The sequence below is a fragment of the Podarcis bocagei genome, assembly GCF_964188305.1.
Source record: "Podarcis bocagei genome assembly, chromosome: 7".
NCBI classification, from domain to species: domain Eukaryota; kingdom Metazoa; phylum Chordata; class Lepidosauria; order Squamata; family Lacertidae; genus Podarcis; species Podarcis bocagei.
The window spans coordinates 82,872,217-82,895,877 of record NC_138132.1 but is presented as its reverse complement, the minus strand read 5'-3'; the positions used below and the strand labels follow the sequence as shown (position 1 = coordinate 82,895,877).

The window sequence follows — 23,661 nt, the reverse complement described above, 5'->3', positions numbered from 1 at the left end:
ATTTACCGTGTCGCGAAATGTTAACGGAGAAATCTGAGGGCTCCCTTGGACAAAAAACAAGGACACCAGCCAGGAATACCAGAGCAAAACAGCAGCCAGTAGGCTTGGTCTTTATTGAAGACTGTCGCGACAGGACTCCCACCTGCCACAAGGTAGAACAAGATGGAAGCCCCGAACAAAAGAGCCCCCCAAACTTTTATTAGCTGCTAATCCCCATGTTACACCCCCCCAAACTACATCACTAATACATCATGAAAGGGGAGGTCTGGTGGCAGTAATCTGAGCATCCTGGATCCTGCCCCATGCTTCTCCTTGCCCTCCACCAAACACCCATCAAGTGTAACAAAATAGATATTTACATTTCCCTGTTTCCCAGCCAAGTTAATCACACCCTTTTGTCTTCATCTGGGTTTGTTATTTCTGGAATGGCTACCTGTCTGGCATCGGGATGCCAGGGATTATCACTCAGGCAGAGGGGTTGCTGAGTAGCTGAGCTCACAGGTCTATATGAATTTCTGAAGTTTTCCCAGTGAGCCAGTACATAGACACATCTATCAGTGAATTGCTACATTTGGTATCGTGCAGCAGAGGCCCTTTGAATAGATAGGAAGAAACGGTGATGAAGTGTTTTGTGGGGACAAATCACAAAAGTCACAAAAGCGATTGTGCTGATTTTGGTAGTGGGCTGCACGCGCATGATATCTGCTGGAGGGGCAACCCCCCCCAACCTATACATAAATTCCTGCAACTGAAATGATGCTTGTCTCAGAAGTGTGTCGCCAACACGAAAAGTTTGGAGAGCTCTGCAACAACTCTGTAAGGTAGGTTAGACTAGTGGCGGAGTGTTTCTTGACGCCGCCCGAGGCAGGCATGTCACGGGGTGGGGAGCGCTGCCAGAGCGACCCCCGCCCATTGGAGCTAAAGGGGGCCATGCTGCACCCGCTTTGCGAGACACACAAAAGCAATGCAAGGCTGGCAGGGTGCATGCCTGTTGCGTTGTTCTCAAGTCACCCTCCAACTAGAGGAGTGGTTCCCAACCTTTTTTGGCCATGCCCCACCTAAAGGTAAAGTTAAAGGGACCCCTGACCATTAGGTCCGGTCGTGACCGACTCTGGGGTTGCGGCGCTCATCTCGCTTTATTGGCCGAGGGAGCCGGCATACAGCTTCCGGGTCGTGTGGCCAGCATGACTAAGCCGCTTCTGGCGAACCAGAGCAGCGCACGGAAACGCCGTTTACCTTCCCGCCGGAGCGGTACCTATTTATCTACTTGCACTTAGACGTGCTTTCGAACTGCTAGGTTGGCAGGAGCAGGGACTGAGCAACGGGAGCTCACCCCATCGTGGGAATTCGAACCACTGAGCTTCTGATCAGCAAGCCCTAGGCTCTGTGGTTTAACCCACAGCCCCACCTAAGCATCTCTAGAATCCTGATCCCCACTCCCACCCCGCTTGACATATAATTCTTCTTATTCAAAAAGTGAACTCCTATTCACACAACAGCTCTCAACGTCCTGCCCTAAGTCCTACTCAGAGAAAATCCACTGAAATTATTGGACCTATGCTAGTCAACCTCAATGGGTCTACTCTGAGCAGGCAGAGGTTTGGTTGCAAACCTTTGTCGTTGTCCCAAAACAGGGACAATTTGCAGGACAGGATGACTGCAAGTTCAAATGCTCGATACCGCCCACCGAAGAGGTTGCCTCCAGTTAAAGAGAGATCAGAGGCTCCAATTCCTATGTCCATATTCTAAGAAATGGTCGGTGTGCAGCTTCTAAGGCAGAGCTTGAATGCAAGAAGCTGGATAAAACCAGAGAAATATCAATTTCTTCCCCATTTGCACAAAATATGAAAGAAAACTAGGTGGCTTCCTTGAATACCTCTTCCTCTCTCTCAAAATCCAACCAAAACACAGAGGTATGGCGGTGGAGACTAGCCAAATTTTTGCCCCTGGTAAAACCTCCAGAGGGGTGCCATTGAGGCTCCCAGCCTCTGTGTGTGTGTATGTGGGGTGTGTGCCAAACTGGGTCTTTGACTCGGGTGAAATAAAGCCTAGTTTTGCACCTGCAGAACCAAGCCAGAGATTCCCACTTCTAAAAATAAAGCACAGCTGTTCGTAACACCAGCCCTTGAAAGCCAGCCAAACAAGATATTGCAGCATTCTTGGAAATCCCTAGAAATTGCTGTTAGGGGTTTTGATACTGCCTCACCCTTTCCACAGTGACCTGGTTTCCTCCCCCTCGGCCCCTCCACCCGCCTGCCAGATAACCACCACTGCTCATGCAATTGTCACAGTAACCCTGTAGGGGAGGTCACTGTGATTTCAGCCTCCCTCCCTTTTATTAAAAGGATGGAGGCTTTCAACTGGCAGAAGGGGCCCCAGGGAAATCTATACATGTTCAGAGTGGAATAAATGCCTTTCAGCACCAGGGTGGCAATCTCTAGGTCCTGTGCCCACTAGTGCATTAAATTCATGCATGTGTATGTGTCACAGAGAGAGAGAGAGAGAGAGAGAGAGAGAGAGAGTCCAGAGGGTGAGATGTCTTACAAATACATCTACCAATGCTACTAGGACACCTTTTTAACTGGTAAGTTAATAGCAAGAGCTCCCTGATGGAACCCACTGAAGATCCATCTCTCCCAGTAGCCCACAAACAAGGTTTGAAAAGACAGCATCCCTCTCTTGCCTATTTATCTCCAACAGCAGAGAGGTAGACTGCTTCTGAACATGAAGGTTCCATTTACACCACCCTAGCTACTTGATTAGGCTGTCCTCCATGGATTTGTTTGACCCCTTTTAAATACTGCCTAAGCTAGTTTGTCCATGGTTTTCCCAGTAGTGATGTATGGAAGTGAGAGCTGGACCATAAAGAAGGCTGATCGCCAAAGAATTGATGCTTTTGAATTCTGGTGCTGGAGGAGACTCTTGAGAGTCCCATGGACTGCAAGAAGATCAAACTTCTCCATTCTGAAGGAAATCAGCCCTGAGTGCTCACTGGAAGGACAGATCCTGAAGCTGAGGCTCCAATACTTTGGCCACCTCTTGAGAAGAGAAGACTCCCTGGAAAAGATCCTGATGTTGGGAAAGATGGAGGGCACAAGGAGAAGGGGACGACAGAGGATGAGATGGTGGGACAGTGTTCTCGAAACTATGAACGTGAGTTTGACCAAACTGCGGGAGGCAGTGGAAGACAGGCGTGCCTGGCGTGCTCTGGTCCATGGGGTCACAAAGAGTCGGACACGACTAAACAACAAGAAAGCTACCGGTAGTTTGTGTGGTCACACAAACCCACCCACTCTGTATCACCTCTCATGCAAAATCTTTCTTGTTGTGGTCATTTAGAAGGCGATTCCTACTCACCAAAGGTCCAAAGCCAACCAGGAAAGTGGTTGTTTGGAAACTGCAACCACAGACTTTCCTAGAGGATAGACGATCCCATTGATGAAATCCAGAACCCCTTTGGAGCACAAGATAGGAGCATCCACGTGTTACTTTCAATGAGTGCATAATCTGTGTACCTGTGTATAGAAATAGTTAAGCTGTTCACTCATGCAGTTATTTAAATGTAAAGACTTAATATGAATGTATAGTCTGTGTACCCGACAGTAAGGGGGTACACAGCCGAGAGTGCAAATCAAGGGCACACAGTTTCACACAAACCCTTGTACGTGTGCAGAGACACTTCATACCAGTGCAACATGTGAACAAGCCCAATCTCATGATATGAATTAATAACATGCAAGTCAATTTTACCTGTGAGATTGCCTTAGACCACATATGCCTACACAACTGCTCCAATCTGAGCAACTGGCAGCATTAAAGGTCCTGCATAAAGAATACTCATTCTACTCATTCTGCATTTGCATTTGCAATAAATCAGTATTTTAGTGTGGCAGCACATACACTTTGTATCTCCCTGCCTATTGATCTTCACTGTTCCCAGCACCTGCTGAACCTATCCAGACCTGTAGAATGTTGACATGTGTTTTAATCTGTTTTTTTAGCTTATGGTTGATATCTTTTGAAGATTTTATATGGCTGTTTTTCACTGTGTTTTACTGATAATTTCATTGTTTCATTCTTTTTGTAAACTGCTTGAGTTTTTGTTTGTTTGTTTGTTTTTACGATCAAGCAGCATATTTAAAAAAAATTATGGTTTATTTAATGCGGTCTCAGCATGGGGAAATAATCAGAAAATAGACAGAAAGTTCCAAGTGGTTTGTTTTGCTTCCTTGCAGACACAATAACAGAATATGAATGTTGCAACGATTGGCGTCTGAGTTCAACAAGTCTTGTTAATAAGTAACCACCATGTATTCAACAGGCTTGTGATGACCTAGGGTTCAGGCAGATAAACGGGCTTATGTTTCACCGCAGGCAGAAGCAACTATTTTAGCGCCACTTTTAGACAAAGGGAGCTATTTTAAATCCACTATTTTTAGATCTCCCTGGCAGTGTCCGTCAGACACGCTCAAGACACTGGACACCACCGTCTAAAAGAGCTTTCGTCTCTGTGATCACCACAAGACAGAGCGCAATATTATGCTAGAACTTTTCTTATTTTTATGCAATGAACTCATGTGCATAAAATTTTTTGAAAAGTAATTCTCATGGTGGCTAAGCAAAGAAAAAAATTATTTAAAGTACAATGCAGAGTAAATGGGCCTAACACATTTTGTTGGTTGAGGTGGACCCATCTCTTCCTTGTAGCAGGAACCCCCCCACCCCAATCATTCTGTTTGTACAAACTTCACACACACTCACACTCACACATTACATACGCCACATTTCTGTTATAAATTCATAGAAAAATCAACCATACATCGGATTTGCACTGTTCCATTTTTATTTTACTCCATATGACAAGGACTATCAGAGGGGGGTGGCTTGGTTCTGGTCAGCCATAATCCCTTCACCATCCCAGCACATCCACAGGAGCCCTGCCCAGTTGCTATGTCAACCCTGATGATCCCAGACAGAAGACCATCAGGATCACAAAGAACTTGCATATGGGAGTGGATTCAGCACGGACTGAAACAAAGGACAATGATCAGATCTTCCCTCTGGGGGCAGGAAACTGCCAACTCCACTTTGTCTCCTGGAAGTGACTCATGGGCAGGGGGAAAGGAAGAACCAGCCAGGTGACAGGACACTCAGGTTACCACCACAACTCCTCCCTCAGCCCCTCCTTTCTGTAATGTATGCATGATGTCAACCCCTTCTGTAATGTATGCATGATGTCAACCCCTCCTTTCTGTAATGTATGCATGATGTTTCTGGGGGTGGGCTTGAGCTAGAGGAGGGGAATTTCAAAAAGTTTTTATAAGGTCTTGCACACCATCTTTCTGGGTCTTTCCTCTCTCCTGCAAGTGAGGGGAACACCCTGTTGCAACAGTTCAATAAAGGCCAAGCCTACAGGCTGCTGTTTTGCTCCAAGTTATCCTGGTTGGTGTCTTTGTTTTTGTCCAAGGGAGCCCTCGGATTTTTCCAGTAACATCCTGAAGCAAAAAGTGTTTATTCTCGTGGCTGTAATTTTTGAACCTATATATATAGGTTCCGTCTTAAAGAACAGCTTCTTCCCCAGAGCGATCTCGGCCCTGAATGGGAAGCCTGGACTTTGAAAGTCATCTAATCTTCCTTGCTGTTTTATACTGTATTGTTTTAATTAGTGTTTTTATAGTTGATTTGATTTTGTGTGGAGTGCCCTACCTGGGTGGATGGAGCAGCCAAGTAATTTCGTTGTCCCCGAGAGGGGGCAATGACAATAAAGATATTATTATTATTATTATTATTATTATTATTATTATTATTATTATTATATATATTTATTGCTGTAACTTACTCTGGGAGCTTATGGTGAAGGGCAGGGAATAAACGGAAAATAATAAAAATAAGAATACCATAGCCTAGGCTGACCAAGCTATTTGGCAAGTCAAGACAGAAAATCCAGGAAAATTCTCTTCTGGAATGTAGGAAAGATACAACCCTTCTGTATCTATTAATTTGTGGCCCTTTTCTGATGCTCAATAAACAGCCACCTGAGGCGCCCTTTGGCCAGATTATAGTGAGCTTGCCGCTTTATTTAAAAGCATGACTCTTAAAAGCAACTATTTAAAAGCATATATACCGTTTTAAAGTTTTGCTCACTTAAGAGATATTTGAAATATGAAGCACTAATGTTTTAAAAGTCTGTAAGTGGTATGCAACTTAAAAACAAGAAGCAGTATCATCATTAAAGAAGACTGTTGGTGTTCGAGTCTGCAAGGAAGTCAAAAACTTTGCAGAAATAAAAAGTGTGTGTGTGTGTGTGTGTGTGTGTGTGTGTATGTATAAGTATATATGTATATATGTGTGTGTGTGTGTGTATGGGATTGTAAAAAGACAAGCAGGCACTAGGCAAAAAAACTTTCTTTTTTTCTCCTGTCAGGCCTTTGGCTTTTAATTTTTCTGTGGCCTCTTTCAGTGAGTAGGATGTTAGTCCTGCCTTTTAAAAATATGAACGTTAGATTTTTTCTGGTTTTGTTGCTTTTTATCTACGTGTGGCTTGGAGTTACTGTACTTTTGTATAATAATAATAATAATAATAATAATAATAATAATAATAATAACAACAACAACAACAACAACAACAACAACAACAACAACAACAACAATAAATTTAATAAAATAATAATGATGACAGGAGAGAAATTAGACCCTGCTGACCAAGTTAAAAGGAATTGTTCCTGCATTGATTATTATTGTTTGTTTATGTGATTGTGATGAAATTGGGCAGCTGAGAGAAAAGCGAGGCGTTTGGGGCGGTATCCAAGCAACGCTATAACGGCTTCCATCTTTGTTGTGGCGTGAAGCCGGGCGGGGCGGGGCAGCCCTTTATTGGCCGCCATCTTGGAATCGGGCACAAAGTAGCATTTAAAGGAGGGCGTGGCTTCATAAATTTTCAATGAGGAGGGAGGAGCGAGGGACCGAAATCGTGCCTGTGTGCGTGCACGTGTGGGCGCGAGAGCAACTTTTTCCTCCTCGCCCCCCCCCCCGCCTCGGATCGAGACCCAGACAACCCTCCGCTCCCCCACCCCACAGGGGGAGACGCCGGAGAAAAGGTGAGTGAGGGAAAGCGAGCGAGCGAGCGCGGGGGTTGCGCGCGCGCGTGTGTGGAAGGGTCCAACTTTCAGGAAGAACGGGGGGGGCGGCTCTCGACCCGGAGTCCCCTTTTCTCATAGCGGTTTTTAATTAATGGAAGAGACCATTTTGGGAAGTAAAAAGGGGGGGGGGAGCGAGGAGCCTAAACCCTCGTTTCCTCTCCCCCCACTCTTATAATATTTAATATATTTAAAAATATTAAAATAGCAACACATAAGCACCACAAAATATGATATAATAATTATAATGTAATAATTACATTATTTTATTATATTGTACAGTGGTACCTCGGGTTACATACGCTTCAGGTTACAGACTCCGCTAACCCAGAAATAGTACCGCAGGTTAAGAACTTTGCTTCAGGATGAGAACAGAAATCATGCTCCGACGGGGCGGCAGCAGCGGGTGGCCCCATTAGCTAAAGTGGTGCTTCAGGTTAAGAACAGTTTCAGGTTAAGAACAGTCCTCCGGAATGAATTAAGTATCCCTGTACTAATTATAATATTGCAAAGTAAGGAGGGAATACAGACTTTTCTTCCTCTTGTAAATCCGTCGAAACTTTTTCTGCAAGCCAAAAATAAGCAGACCTCATGGCCAAACTTGGCCCGCCTGCTGTTTAGGGACTACAACTCCCATCATCCCAAACTAACAGGACCAGTGGTCAGGGATGATGGGAATTGTAGTCCCAAAACAGCTGGATGGCCAAGTTTGGCCATGCCTTTATGGGAGAAGGCTTTGCCCCCCCCCCCTCAGGAAATATCTCCGCATAGCTTTTTATAAACCCAGGTACAACTAAACTAAATGGTGAGCCTTTATAAAAGGATGCTGTGATGACTGAGAACCAGCGTGGGCTTATCAAAACAAGTCATGCCAGACAAATCTCATTTCTTCTCCTTTTTTTAAAAAAAGAGTTACAAGCTTGGTGGATTAGGGGGATGCTGTGTGCGTAGTGTATCTTGATTTTAGCAAGGCTTTTGACAGAGTCCACCCACCCACCCTCGATATTATTGTAGAGAAGTTGGTAAATTGTGGACTGGATGAGGTTGCTGTTAGGTGGTTTTGTAGCTGGTTGGCAGACCAAACCCAAAGAGTAGTCATGAATGGCTCCTTTTCATCCTGGAAAAAAAGTAACAAAGTGGGATGCCACAGGATTCTGTCCTGGGCCCGTTTTCATTCAACGTATTCATAAACCAGTTGAATGAAGGAATTGAGGGGATTCTCCTCCAGTTTGGAGATTGCACCAAACTGGGAGGGGTAGCTAATGCCGCAGAAGACACAATCAGGATTCGGTATTAACAGATTGGAGAACTGGGCCAAAACCAACAAAGCGAATTTCAATAGGGACAACTGTAAGGTTTTGCACTTAGGCAGGAAGAACTGGCTGCCCTAAGATAAGGGACACCTGGCTTTCCACAATTTAAGGAAGGATACTGATAAACTGGAACATGTGTAGAGGACGACGACCAAGATGATTAAAGGTCTGGAAACCAAGACTTTTGAGAAACAGTTGAGGGAGTTGGGTATATTTGCCTGCAAAAAAGAAAAAGAAAAGAAAGGTGACTGAGAGGGAGATATGATAGGTAAAGGTAAATGGACCCCTGAACATGAGGTCCAGTTGTGACCGACTCTGGGGTTGCGGCACTCATCTCGCTTTATTGGCTGAAGGAGCCGGCGTACAGCTTCTGGGTCATATGGCCAGCATGACTAAGCCGCTTCTGGAGAACCAGAGCAGCGCACAGAAACGCCGTTTACCTTCCCGCCAGAGTGGTACCTATTTATCTACTTGCACTTTGATGTGCTTTCGAACTACTAGGTTGGCAGGAGCAGGGACCGAGCAACGGGAGCTCACCTCGTCGCGGGGATTTGAACCGCCAACCTTCTGATCGGCAAGTCCTAGGCTCTGTGGTTTAACCCACAGCGATAGCCACCTTCAAAAGGGCTTTTTCATAGCTGTCATAGGGAAGAAGGAGCTTGTTTTCTCCTGCTCTGGAGGGTAGGACTCGAACCAGTGGCTTCAAGTGATAAGGAGATTCTGACTAAACATCAGGAAGAACTTTCTGGCTGTAAGAGCTGTTCGACATTGGAACTGTCTCTCTCAGGGGGTCATAGACTCTACTTTGTTGGAGGTTTTTAAGCAGAGGTTGGATGGCCATCAGACATGGATGCTTTAGTTGAGATTCCTGCATTGCAGGGGGTTGGACTGGATACCCCTCAGGGTGCCTATGATTTACTGAAAAAGCTTTTTAAAACCCCCCACAAATTATTAGGAAATGTTACATGGCTGTTTATACAGTATTTCTGTTTCTCCTCAGGAAATGCCTCCATATTCCCCTCTTACCGTAATTCTCCTCTGCCATATTTCTTCATTCCCCCCTTTATAGTTTGCCAACTTTAAAGAAATATTTTGCCCCATCAGCCCTATCCTACAAGTTTTAAGTATCTTCCCTCATAATCGTTGCCCCTTTGGTTTATTAATTTATACATATACTTTGATCCAACATATGCAGTTCAGTTTCACTTTTCCTTGTGGGCTGTGCAGGAGCAACTCTCATATGTATAAATGCAGGGCTGTATCCTTTATTAGACCTACTCAGAGTAAGCCCACTGAAACTGACGGACATTACTGACTTCTGTGTGTAAATTTCAAGGGTTCTGTTCTGAGTAAAACTTGGTTGGTTACAACCTGTTATCTTGAAAATGCTTATGACTTTTAAATGGAGAGAGAGTCTCCAACAACCCTTGTTCTGCCTCATTATTTTCTTCATAATTTTTTATATATTCCCATATATGGCTGGGCTGAGAGGTGGAAGGGGCAGACTGGCAGCATCTTTGGGGGTGAGGGCAGGGAGCTGAACATAAATATGACTCTTGGATCCTCCTAGTTTGAGGGTAGGGGGCCATATTCTGTCAGAATGATGCAAAGCACCATTATGAAAACTCTGCAGGGAAGGAGGTGATTTTACACTCCAGTTTTTCAGTCTGGCAAATGACTCCTGCTGTGATGCATGAAAGAGAAACTATCTTATTTATTCAAGAGATGTATGCTTCCTTTGTTTGCATTGCCCATAGTGGCTTGCAACAATTAAATGCAATATCCCATTGTTATTATTATTCATTTCTTATATTTTGCACCTCATGTTGAGCCCAGAGTGCCTAACAACTTACTGCTATTATTGAGAGCATCTGTACCCCGCTATTCAACCAAAAAGGCTCCCATGGTGCCTTGCATACAGTCAGTTAAAATAAGACAGTTCCTGTTCTCAGGCTTACAGTCTTAAAAAAACAACAACACAACATGCAAGGGAAAAGGGACAAGGAGGGGAGAGGAAAAAATAAAACTCAGGCCCTAAGCTCTTAAAAATATGGAATGGAAACAGAACAACTAACTTCATATAAAAACACAATTAACAACTCTTAAAACTGCAGCATTAAGGCATTAGACACTGACACCAGTACCGATAAAGACAGGATATAATTATAAAAGTTAACCAGGTGACAATAAACAGATGGACGCAGGCTTTTTACATTAATTTTAATGCAATTAAAGGGAGAGCTGCCACCCTCTCCAAAACTCTTCTTTTTATTTGAGAGTGGGATGAGACCTTTTCAGCAATGGTGCATAAGAAGATATGCTGCAGAATCTATGGCTCTCCAGATTGCCAGATGTTTTTTTTTTTTTTACTGCAGCTGCCATCATGCTTGACCATTAACCATGCTGGCTTGGGTTGATGGGCAACTTGAGTCTATAAAGGTAAAGGGACCCCTGACCATTAGGTCCAGTAGTGACCGACTCTGGGGTTGTGGCGCTCATCTCGCTATATTGGCCAAGGGAGCCGGCGTACAGCTTCCGGGTCATGTGGCCAGCATGACTAAGCCGCTTCTGGCGAACCAGAGCAGCGCACGGAAATGCCGTTTACCTTCCCGCTGGAGCGGTACCTATTTATCTACTTGCACTTTGATGTGCTTTTGAACTGCCAGGTTGGCAGGAGCAGGGACCGAGCAACGGGAGCTCACCCTGTCATGGGGATTCGAACTGCCGACCTTCTGATCGGCAAGCCCTAGGCTCTGTGGTTTAACCCACAGCGCCACCAATTTGAGTCTAGAGAACCGTAAATGCTCTCAGTGCTTCCTACAGTGGAAAAGCTCCCCCAGCATTTCAGTGTGAAAGAGGAGCCCCTTCATTCTCTAATCGGAGGAGCACATCATCTTATGGTAGCTGAAATGGGATGGACATCTCATAACCTGATTTTGATCCTGTGGGGTGCAGGGAGAAAGTGTGTGTATCCTGACCACCAGGCAATGGATGTAGACTTTACCCTTCATGAAATTACAGTGGGAAATTCCCCTGAAATAAATACTGGAGCTATATGAGAATTATCATTATAGTCCTTGGTGTTTCTTATTTTGAGGAAACCTGGCACGAAATCAGCACCTAAGAAAGACCACACAGTACTTTTATTTATATATATTTATAGTCCCATCATCCTGGCTGTAGTTGCAAACATCAAAACAGCTTGCGGGTGTAAAGAGATTTTAAGATACAATGTATAATTCCCCCTCCCCTAATTTTAAAATATTTAAAGCACGAAGCAGAAGAATAGGTTAACAAATGCAACTTTGATAACCATCGCCACATACCTGACTTGTTTCTGAAGAAGCTTGTTCTGCAACTCAGCCAACAAATCTGAAAGTTACTTGGCCATTGGTCTTGCAAGCTGGGGCTTGATGAAGTCGCTGGACTCTAACTGGAGGATTGCATGTTAGCCATCCCCAAACTTCAACACCAGTAAAAACATTAGTAAATGCAGAGACTTGGTCCACCATGCATTTAAAACAATATGATAGTAGTTTAAACAGGCATGACTTCCCCCAAAGAATGCTGGGAGCTGTAGTTTAAGGGTGTGGAGAGTTGTTATGACCTAGCACTGAGATGGCTCAAACTCTTAAAGCACCATTAAGAAACCTTAAGAAGAGAGTGTTTTTAAGGCCCATTTAAAAAACTCGTCGTACCTTGCATCCCGACCGCCTTGCGAGTCGAACGTTTTGGCTCCCAAATGCCACAAACCCGGAAGTGAATGTTCCGGTTTGCAAACGTTATTTGAAACCTGAACGTCCTCCATGGCTTCTGATTGGCTGCAGGAGCTTCCTGCAGCCAATCAAAAGCCGCGCCTTGGTTTCCAAACATTTTGGGAGTTGAATGGACTTCCGGAACGGATTCCATCTGACTTCTGAGGTACCACTGTAGTAACTTTGGTGTTCAATTTGCAGCTTTGCTTGGGACGGAAGTGTGGCAAGTCTGCATACCCTCCAAGTCTGAGTTGTTGGGAACAAGGGCAGCGGCAATTGGCTCCTCTTTCCACCTCCTTCTCTCATTTTTATTATACATTTTTATTGGGGTTTTTTAAACATATCATTTCCAACAATCATTTAAGATAACTTCTTATCTTATACAATATTTTAGACTTCTGTCAACAACTTCTGAAGATTTTCCGTTCTTTATCACTTGTTCTGCATTTCTTAATTTCTCTATTACTTTTAATTATCCTTAACTAATAATTCTCATCATAGTCTTTCTTGCAATATTTCAAATAGTCCTCCTTACAGAACGTCTTGCAGTCCTACTAGCGTAATCTGACTATTACAATTGCTTTTCAAATAGTTCAAATATTTACTCCAGTCTTCTAAGAATCTCTGATCCCGCAGATTTCGAATCCTTCCTGTTAATTTATCTAATTCTGCATAGTCCACTTTCCACATCCTTCTTGCCAGCTTTCCAGTAGCATTTTTTTTTGGAAGCTGGCAAGAAGCCCTGCTAAATGGACGTTTGGTCTATCCATCTCAGCAATTCTAATGAATTAAAGCTAACCCCTCACCCTGTTCACTGCTTCTGTTACAATTGCGGTCCATGCATTTAGAAGAAGTTTCGGTCACGATGCCACCACCTGAAATTAGATTCGGGAATGAGAAACAGGATCTGGGTGTCTCCTCAGCAGAGCTGCTGCTCACATAACCCTTTCAGAGCTGGTTTCTGCTCCAGTTGTAATTGCTCTTGGCTTTTCTTGGCACCAGTACTATTTTTTTTCTCCAGAGTGGCTGCCAGCTGGAGAGAGTCCCAGTCACGGAGCCAGGATCAGGCTCCCTCCTTAGCAAACTTTGATCCGTATCAAAAAAACCAACAGCCCTAACTTTGATCCATACCCACAGTGATAACTCCAGCAGGAATGCAGTCAGGCTGCTAGGGGTTAGTTGAGGTGACGGAGCAAGTGAGTTTCTCTGTCTCTGTCTCTCTCACGTCCACACAGCAGAGGTGAAGCTCGGGTGATAAAGATGACTAAAGCAGTGAATGTGTGTCTGTGACAAAGATGTTTGTGCAGTTTGGACTCGGAACCTGCTTGCTATCCTTCCCGCTGCTAAGCAAATCAGTCTCTTAAGCTTAAGCCAAGAAATAGTATTCTCTATGAAATTGAATATCAATATACGTATCAAGGCTTTGAGATTAGGCCACTGAAGAAGCCCGGAAAACTACCTTGGGAGTGTGCTACCTGCAAGCCCCAGTAAAAGGGCCTCATCGGGGGCGAACAGCGGCCTCTTGATTACTGGGACTGCCAGGGTGAAACAGGTGCAAAATGCCGGCACCCTGTCTACAACTTCGTTAACATCCATCTACAACTTCACTAGCATCTCTCAATATTGTGAACAACACCAGACTTATCTTTTGTTGGTATCACTTTGAGAAGCCAAGTTACAGGGAACCAGGCAGAGGGCCTTCTCAGTAGTGGCAGCCGCCCTGTGGAATGCCCTCCCACCAGATGTCAAATAGAAGAACAACTACCAGACTGTTAGAAGATATCTGAAGGCAGCCCTGTTTAGGGAAGCTTTTAATGTTTAACAGACCACTGTATTTTTATACTTTGTTGGAAGCCGCTCAGGGTGACTGGGGAGACCCAGCCAGATGGGCGGGTATGTATGTATGTATGTATGTATGTATGTATAAATAAATAAATAAATAAATAAATAAATAAAATATTTATTATTATTATTTATTATATCTTCATGAACTTACCTAAAAAGATAAAGAAAACAAAAGACTGAGTTAAGCATTTGAAAAATCTGTTGAAATCAGACATTGTAAGTTCATCTGGATCCAAACTACAAGAAAGAAGATTCCACCTAAACATTAGGAAGAACTTCCTGAGAGTAAGAGCTGTTCGACAGTGGAATTTGCTGCCAAGGAGTGTGGTGGAGTCTCCTACTTTGGAGGTCTTTAAGCAGAGGCTTGACAACCATATGTCAGGAGTGCTCTGATGGTGTTTCCTGCTTGGCAGGGGGTTGGACTCGATGGCCCTTGTGGTCTCTTCCAACTCTATGATTCTATGATCTTAGACTTGGCAGTTCGCAAGTTTCTGTGACTTTGCGCAAGGTTTTGTATTTTTCTCAAAAGATTGATAAAGAACGTGTAATTATTTTGGTAATGATTGTGTGTATATTAGTCGCCAATGCGTCGCAGGAGTCGTACTACATCCTTCCTGCTCCAGGTTAGCCACTGTGAGAAGAGGATGCTTCCTTATAACAGCTAACAGATTGAGGTTGAATCCTGACAAGACAGAAGTACTGTTTTTGGGGGACAGGAGGCGGGCAGGTGTGGAGGATTCCCTGGTCTTGAATGGGGTAACTGTGCCCCTGAAGGACCAGGTGCGCAGCCTGGGAGTCATTTTGGACTCACAGCTGTCCATGGAGGCACAGGTCAATTCTGTGTCCAGGGCAGCTGTTTACCAGCTCCATCTGGTACGCAGGATGAGACCCTATCTGCCTGCTGACTGTCCTGCCAGAGTGGTGCATGCTCTGGTTATCTCCCGCTTGGACTACTGCAATGCGCTCTATGTGGGGCTACCTTTGAAGGTGACCCGGAAACTACAACTAATCCAGAATGCGGCAGCTAGACTGGTGACTGGGGGCGGCCGCTGAGACCATATAACACCGGTCTTGAAAGACCTACATTGGCTCCCAGTACGTTTCCGAGCACAATTCAAAGTGCTGGTGTTGACCTTTACAGCCCTAAACGGCCTCGGTCCTGTATACCTGAAGGAGCATCTCCACCCCCATCGTTCAGCCCGGACACTGAGGTCCAGCGCCGAGGGCCTTCTGGCGGTTCCCTCATTGCGAGAAGCAAAGCTACAGGGAACCAGACAGAGGGCCTTCTCGGTAGTGGCGCCCGCCCTGTGGAACGCCCTCCCATCAGATGTCAAAGCGATAAACAACTACCTGACATTCAGAAGACATCTTAAGGCAGCCCTGTTCAGGGAAGTTTTTAACGTGTGATATTTTACTGTATTTTTGGTTTTTATGGAAGCCGCCCAGAGTGGCTGGGGAGGCCCAGCCAGATGGGCGGGGTATAAATAATAAATTATTATTATTATTATTATTATTATTATTATTATTATTATTATTATTATTATTATTATAAGGCAATCGTTCTCCTGATCCTACAGGCTCCCCTTAGGACTCCAGCCCTGGCACTGACTACATCTCTGGGTAGGACAAGTGAAAATCCAGTATAAAATGTGCCGTGGGTCACCTCAGCTGCTTTTACTGTTGGGTATTGATTTGGTAGGGGACGCTGTTGGTGCTGTGGGTTAAACCACAGAGCCTAGGACTTGCCGATCAGAAGGTTGGCAGTTCGAATCCCCGTGACGGGGTGAGCTCCCGTTGCTCAGTCCCTGCTCCTGCCAACCTAGCAGTTCGAAAGCACGTCAAAGTGCAAGTAGATAAATAGGTACCACTCCAGCAGGAAGGTAAACGGCGTTTCCGTGCGCTGCTCTGGTTCGCCAGAAGCGGCTTAGTCATGCTGGCCACATGACCCGGAAGCTGTATGCCGGCTCCCTCGGCCAATAAAGTGAGATGAGCGCCGCAACCCCAGAGTTGGCCACGACTGGACCTAATGGTCAGGGGTCCCTTTACCTTTATTGATTTGCAAATGTTCCTGGCCTTCCAAGATCCACCTGCTTCTAAAATGACTGCCAGCATTCTGACTTGGAGGTTGCTGGGGGCAGCAGCTGGCTGTGTTCCTAAGATATGGGGCTGTGTGGAGGGAGCGAGTGGAAAAAAGAAGCCCTAGCAACCAGCAACACGGAAATTTTCATCCTGTGCTAAATCCTCTGCAGTACCAACTTGTTAGAATTTGCAAACATCCCCCCCCCCCCAGCTCACCTTAGATGGCTTTTGTTGCTTGGAAGAAGGCATGAGGGTTGAGGAGGTATTTGTCAGAAAGAACTAGTTAGCTCAGCCAGCCAGGGCATTGCTCGAAAGACCTTGAATCTTTGCTGCTCTTGTTTTTTTCGAGATTGGAGAAGGCTAATCTGCTGCCTTGGGCTACAACTCCCATCAGCCACAGCCGGGCCAGAGGCACCCTGTGTACACTCCTTTGGAAGGCTTATGCCCAGGCCCAGACAGAGGGGGTGGGTGGCCATAGGGGCCATTTGGCCCGGGCCTCCGATTCCAATGGCGACCTCAGTCAGCATATTCACAATCGCAGGGGATGCACTGGGGCAGAGGCGCAAAGGCGGTGGGGGCGGTGGGCAGAGGAGCGCGGAGCGGGCGCCGGGTGGGATGAGCTTCAATATATTAAATTAAGTCTTTCTTTCAATCAACAATGGCTCAAGAAATCCTAAATGGTTTAGCAATAATAAACATAAACCACGATAAGGCGAAGTTGCTTGATTTTTCCTTCGTAATTCAAGAATTCGCAGAAAAGAAAGCCAGGAAAGCATTTTTAAATGTAAATACTTAAAATAATCCTTTTTAAAAAGCACTACTGTATATCTATCTTTTCCATTTTGTCTTTATATGCAGATAGGTTCAAGCCTTGAAATAAAATTATTTGTCAGCATATCTTTTGTGAAAATTATTTATATACCGGTACTTATTTATAAGACTTCAGTTATCCCCAGGGTAAAAAAAAGGGGGGGCACATTATCTACTTGTCCCAGGCCTCCGCCTGGCTCTGCAAGGCCCTGCTTATTCCATAACAAATAAGCCAGCCCAGGGATGTGTTAGCCCAAGGGGGCTGTTATTCCCATCAGGGCAGCCTTCTGAGGGCCACGTGCCCGTAGTGGGTGGGGCCAGAGGTAATAGTGGGTGGGGGAGCCAATATAAATTTTATCTTTGCTGCTAGCAACAATCACTTTGCTCTGCCTCCACAGCTGGATGCAGTAAGTCATCTTCATCCCAGTTGCTGGAAACTTAAGGAGGGGAGAGGGCTCTCGAACTCAAGTCCTGCTTATTGGGGCTTCTGGGTGGCCACTGTGAGAATGCTGGACTAGACGGGCCATTGGCCTGATCCAGCAGGCTTTTCTTGTTTGTTCAGTAGGCCGGTTTTTGCATGTTCACCCCCCCCCCTTTCATCCAGACAAGCCAAGCAAAATGCATTACAGTGATACCTCGAGTTACAAACGCCTCAGGTTACAACCTCCACCAACCTGGAAGAGTTGCCTCGAGTTGAGAACTTTGCCCCAAGGATGAGAACGGAAATCGTGTTCCGGTGGCGCAGCCAGTGGCGTAGCGTGGGTTGTCAGCACCCGGGGCAAGGCAAGTAATTTGCGCCCCCAAACCCGTGGATTTGCGCCCCCTAACCCTAACCCCCAGGTGTTGCGCCCGGTGCGGCCAGCCCCCCTGCACCCCCCACGCTACGCCACTGGGCGCAGCGGCGGCAAGAGGTCCCATTAGCGAAAGCATGCCTCTAGTTAAGAACAGTTTCAGGTTAAGAACGGACCTCTGGAACATATTAAATTCATAACTAGAGGTACAACTGTATTGGGGTTCAAAGACAACATTCCAGCCAGGTCAAGGAAAAATTGGTGTGTGGAGAAGCAAGGCCAGTGATGGGTGTGGTCTGCAGAGAGTTTGAGGGCCAGGCAGAGAGATGCAGGGGCCACATTTGTTCTCTGGGAGCCTGAGGTTCTGCACCCCAAGTTAGCCTTTTGGGTGCCGCAAAGTTCCTTGCCGGTTTTGTGGCTGTGTGATTCCTTCCTTCCTTCCCTCCCTCCCTCCCCTTCCTTTTTTATTAAAAATGCCGTAAAATGGCTACATACAAATTCAATAAAACCAAGAATACAGCACAAAGTGATACATAGTTTAGCAATTTCAGTTCCAGAGCCACAATGTGTTGACTAAAACCTGAGAAAATAAAACAGTTTTCTGACCACCTGCCTATATTATACGAAGCAGGTGCCAGGCAAATGTCATTTTACATGGTCTTAAGTCAGTCCGTATAGGTTCTCCACGGACGGGTTTGTCAGGAGGAGAACTTTCCTTTCCTCTTCTCTTAAGTATGAAAAGAAGGGAGACACTGTGCGGTTCCTACGCATAACAAAAGTACCTTTTTGGTGACGTTGTCTTTACTGTAAAAAGGAGGAGAGGCCCTAATTTTGATTCCTTTTGAGGGGGTCAGCAGGGAATATATGGCTCTGCTCTCGGAACTGAAAACGTTTTGCAAAAGAGAGCACCGTGCACAGCAGCCCTTGTTCAAACAACGGAGCATTCAGACTAGGCAATCAAAGGGAGCGTTTATGCTTGACAAACAGAAGGCTTTCTGTAGAGGGCTGGATCTCCACTGCCCATTGGAGCAGCGGGCAGAGAACCCTGCCCCTCCGATTGGAGGGAATGCCAGGGCCGGCCTCTCATTGGCAAGCCAGGTCTGGCATCCGGCAGGTCTGGGCTGGGCTCTGGTTGGAGCAGGAGGGAGCCTTTGAATGCACACCTTAGTTGGCTTTGTATGTGCAGTTACTGAGAGCCCAAGCGGTGTCTCTGTTTGCATAGCTATAGAGCGGAGGCTTAGAGTCTGCTGCTGTTGTTGGCGGGAGTCCATTTTGGAGAGTGGCTGTGCACTTGATCCAAGCGAGGTCAGCGAGCCTGAGAATCTCACTGTGTGTGCACGTGGACAGCTGCAGGAAATAACCTGGAGCGCAGCAAAAAGCCTGTCCAGCTGGAGAAACACTCCAAGCTGCAGTGGACAATTGCATGGAAGGATCACTCCACCAGGCAAGTGTTGCGATGGGCCTTGCAGGTTTGGGCTTCTCCCTGCCTTGCTGCTTGCCCAGCCCTGATCTCCGCCTTGGAAATATCCTTTATTGTAAACGACCTCCTGCTCCAACTCCCTTTGCTGAGAAAGTCTCGCCTGGAAAAGGCAAGCGGTTTCTTAACCCTTGTTCCCTTGCAAAACCCCTGAATGTTTAGATTTGTGTGCGATTTGTGACGGCTATGGAAAGGGAAGAGTCTTAGTTCGGTGGTGGAGGAAATCTTGCTTTGTGTCCCAGGTTCAAATCCCCAGTGTTCAAATCCCCAACCATCTCCTGGTAGGGCTAGAAATGTAGGGCTGGAAATGTTCCGTGCCTGAAGCCCTGGAGAGCTGCTGCCAGCCAGTGTTGACAGTCCTGGGACTGATGGGCTGAGTCAGCCTAGGGCACCTTGCTATGGGGGTCCTGGTCTCAGGGACTCCTTGGCTGATGTGTGTGGCGAAAACGAGGCAAAGTGGCTCTGCAATGTATGTTTTTATTAGAAGTAAGGTTGTCAGCAACTATACCTGACTCAGAGTAGACCCACTGAACTTGGCCATGTCCGTTAATGTCAACGGATCTGCGCAGCTCATAACGTTTGTCTAGCTAACAGCTGAACAACTTTCCCTGAGGAAAGGATCGCGTATGGAATTACTCATTTAATAACAATTACACCTTATCAACCTTGCATCTTATCTGCTGTAAATATGTGCCCTATTTTTCTTTCTTTCCTGGATGTGTGCGAGATAGTTAATTGCAATTAAACCTGTTAATTAGGTATGTGTTTGTGTAGCTCTTGGATGTGGATTCTCCTCTCAGCTGAGCAGCTACTAGGTATTTTCATGCCACTCGTCAGTCAAAAAAGGCTTACAAATGTCGCTGAGAACACAATCCCCTCCCTCGCAATCTAAGGTCACATCCAAACCAGACATGATTTAAATCCCATTTCCCTCCTCCAAAGGATCATGGGAACTGCACTTTGTTTAAGGGTGCTGAGAACTGTGAGGGGTGAACTACAGTTTCCAGGATCCTTTGAAGGAAGCAACATGCGTTTAAATATATGGGTGTGGGTGTGGCCTATGAGACATGACACAAAAGGAAAGGGGAGTGGGAGGGAAGAGGTGGTGAAAGCAGGTCCAGGCTCTAATTCTTAGTTATAGTCAGTGCTTTTTCGAGGGGGGGTATTAAGGGTACCTTTTCCCCTAGCTTAGAAGAAAAGCACTGGTAACTTGCCGCAGCCAGAATGTCAATGGTTGCAGTGAATAAAAAATCAGAGGGAGAGGAGCATAAAATTGCTGGTCTTTTTAGCCATATTAATAGAGCAACCCTCCTGTTCCAACTCTCTTCCTTTGCCTGATGGAATGGCTGCTGAGCTGACTGCTCTTGTAGTCCCTGACCATTGGCTGTGCTGGCTGGAGCTGATGGGAGTTGTTGATAAAAATGGGTAAAAAGGTAAAGTCCAGTTAAGTCCAGTCAAAGGTGACTATGGGGTTGCGGCACTCATCTTGCTTTTCAGGCCGAGGGTGCCGGCATTTGCATGGCGAGTTCCCGCCTCCCACCAGTAGAAATAAAGACACATGACACCATTATTTTAGGTAAATGGGCTAAAATTGGCCACAACTTTATTGGTTACAGGTAAAGGTATTGGCTTAGGCATTGGTCCTATCCGGCTTCAGCCTGTTTGCTTGAAGACCGGGAAGGGTTAACACCAGCAGAGGGGTGTTCGGACGTGGCTTCCGACGAGGCCACGCCCCCCAGAATCCTTTACCGGACTACCCTTCAATATTTGGGGGAGTTGATGGCGCTCCTCCCCCCCCCAACTCATCTGCATAACAATACCCCTACCAATGCCTAACCGCCAAAACCGAAGGAGTTGTGACGATTTGCTATGAGGTAGGCGGAAAAGTAAATGGCCTGTGCCAATTTGCCAAGTGGAAAAAAATCCTACCAGGCCCCTTGACGGCGACCGAGGTCCATAGCAAGGTCAGAAGGGGAACCTTAAAGGGTGGGTGGGTGGGAAAACCTCAACAGCTGAGCGGAACCAAAGAGGGAGATCCCGGGGCTGCGCTTGCCTTAAATGAGCCGATTGGCTGGCTCAGGGGATGACACGGCCCGAGGATTCCCCTGATCACGCGGGGGCTCGCATGTGTTGGGGGCGTGAAGCCCGCAACACCACCACCTCCCGAGGTCAGAAGTGGCTTTGTCCACAGACAGCTTTCCAGATCATGTGGCCAGCATGACTAAACTGCTTCTGGTGCAACGGGACACTGTGACTGAAACCCGAGCAAACAGAAATGCTGTTTACCTTCCTGCCACAGTGGTACCTAGTTATCTACTTGCACTGGTGTGCTTTCGAATTGCTAGGTTGGCAGGAGCAGTGACCGAGCAACAGGAGCTCACCCTGCCACGGGGATTCGAATCACCAACCTTCGAATCGGCAAGCCGAAGTTGTTGATAAGCAGCTTCCAGTGGGGGCACCTCAGGCTAGCATATGTGGCCTCCTGCTTGCTTAACCTTTCTCCCCACTTCCTGTTTCCCCCAGGTCTCTCGCCATGGTGAACGAGTCCTTCGGCGCCGGCAACGGGGTGGCCGTCCTCGGCAACGGGGCAGCCATCGTGAGGTCTGACGGCAGCAGTGGCAGCGACAGCTCTAAGGACAGCTCGCGATGCTCCACCCCTGTCCTCGACACCGAGCGGCACGACCGCCTGTGGGAGAAGATGCGGAGGCGGCAGGAGTCCGGGGACAAGTGGTTCTCCCTGGAGTTCTTTCCTCCGAGGACGTCCAACGGGGCTGTCAACCTGATTTCCAGGTGAGGGGGGTGCTCCCGGGCAGGCTGTTGAAATCCGAGCGTTGTGTAGAAGCCACCAGTGGGAGAGGGATGGCAGGAGCACGGGGTTAAACTATGGAACTCGCTAGAAACACCATAACCAGACACTGGAGAGACCTGTCAGGAGTAAGCATGGACCAGTGGTACCAAATAGTATGGGAAACAGCCCTACTAGAAAAATTAACCAGTAAACTGACACGGGGACAAACAGAAGAAGACTCCTTCACCCCGGTATGGCTCCCCTTTATCACATACACAGCCCAACAAGACAAAGACAATAATCCACCAACAGCATACAGTATGGCTAACCTGATCCAAAACACCCACCCACCCCACTCACACATGAAAACAAAGATCACCACAGCCATTCACAAACAAACAACCACAACCTAGGCCAACCCCAACCTCTCTCACCACCAAAGGAACACAAGTGAACAGCACAAGCAACGCTCACACCAAACCCTACACACATTAAGCAAAATAGAAACATCGCCACCCCACCCCCACCCATCTTCCCCCTCCCCCCTCCCCCTCTAATATCTCAACAAATGAAACTGATTTGTAAAAATGTTACATGGAAAAAATACGAGAGACATTACACATACTTCTATAAAACAAGAAAATCTTTAATAATAATAATAATAATAATAAAAGCTTAGGGTTTTTTTTAAAAAAAACAAAAACCCAACAACTATGGAACTCACTGCCACAAGAATGTATGGTCGCCTTGTGAGAGCTTAAGAATCAGACATGTTGGCCCATCTAGTGCACCATCCTCATCTCAATGGGAAGCCCAGAAGCAGGACCTGAGCTCAGCAGCAACTCAGCTCACCACATGTGGTCTCCAGCAGCTGATAGGGTGGCACTGTGGTCTAAACCAGTGTTTCCCAACCTTGGGTCTCCAGCTGCTGTTGGACTACAATTCCCATCATCCCTGACCATTGGTCTTGCTAGCAAGGGATGATGGGAGTTGTAGTCCAAAAACAGCTGGAGACCCAAGGTTGGGAAACACTGGCCTAAACCACTGAGCCTCTTGGGTTTGCCGATTGGAAGGTCGGCGGTTCAAATCCCCGTGACGGAGCGAGCTCCCATTGCTCTGTCCCAGCTCCTGCCAACCTAGCAGTTCGAAAGCATACCAGTATGAGTAGATATTTTTTCTTTTTCTTTTTTGAAAGAGTTGCAAGCTTGGTGGATTGTGGGGATGCTGTGTGCTGTAGTGTATCTTGATTTTAGTAAGGCTTTTGACAAAGCAAATCACCGTGACGAGGTGAGCTCCTATTGTTCTGTCTCAGCTCCTGCCAAACTAGCAGTTCGAAAACACGCCAGTGCAAGTAGATACCGTATTTTTCACTCCGTATTTTTCATTCCATAAGACACACTTTTTTCCTCCTTAAAAGTAAGGGGAAATGTCTGTGCGTCTTATGGAGCGAATGTGTGGTCCCTGGAGCCGAATTGCCCAGGGGCAAAAAGCAGATCATGGTTCTTCTTTTTTAAAAGAGGGAAGTAGGTGTTGAAACAAAGCCACAAATCTGCAAGCAATGGGGGAGGGAGATAAGGGAGGCTAGCGATAAAGGAGGCTGCCTGGGAAGTAAAAGCCCATGTATCCTCAGGATTTTTGCATTGGGTCACCCCAAATTCACCATCAGA

The 23,661-nt window shown here is 46.3% G+C and overlaps 1 protein-coding gene across 2 annotated transcripts in view; it reads left to right on the top strand.

Moving 5' to 3' along the window:
• The first annotated feature begins 6,940 nt into the window (after positions 1 to 6,940).
• Positions 6,941 to 23,661, top strand: part of MTHFR (methylenetetrahydrofolate reductase) — a 42,672-nt gene continuing 25,951 nt past the window's right edge. Inside the window, exons 1-2 of one of the 2 annotated variants that reach the window (XM_081203057.1) lie at positions 6,941 to 7,097; positions 21,730 to 21,996. In XM_081203057.1, coding sequence (XP_081059183.1) covers positions 21,740 to 21,996 — 257 coding nt within the window. In that variant the 5' untranslated portion in view covers positions 6,941 to 7,097; positions 21,730 to 21,739. Of the gene's footprint in view, positions 7,098 to 18,828; positions 19,174 to 21,729; positions 21,997 to 23,661 lie in introns of those variants that run through there. The other variant, XM_081203058.1, reaches the window with a different exon arrangement.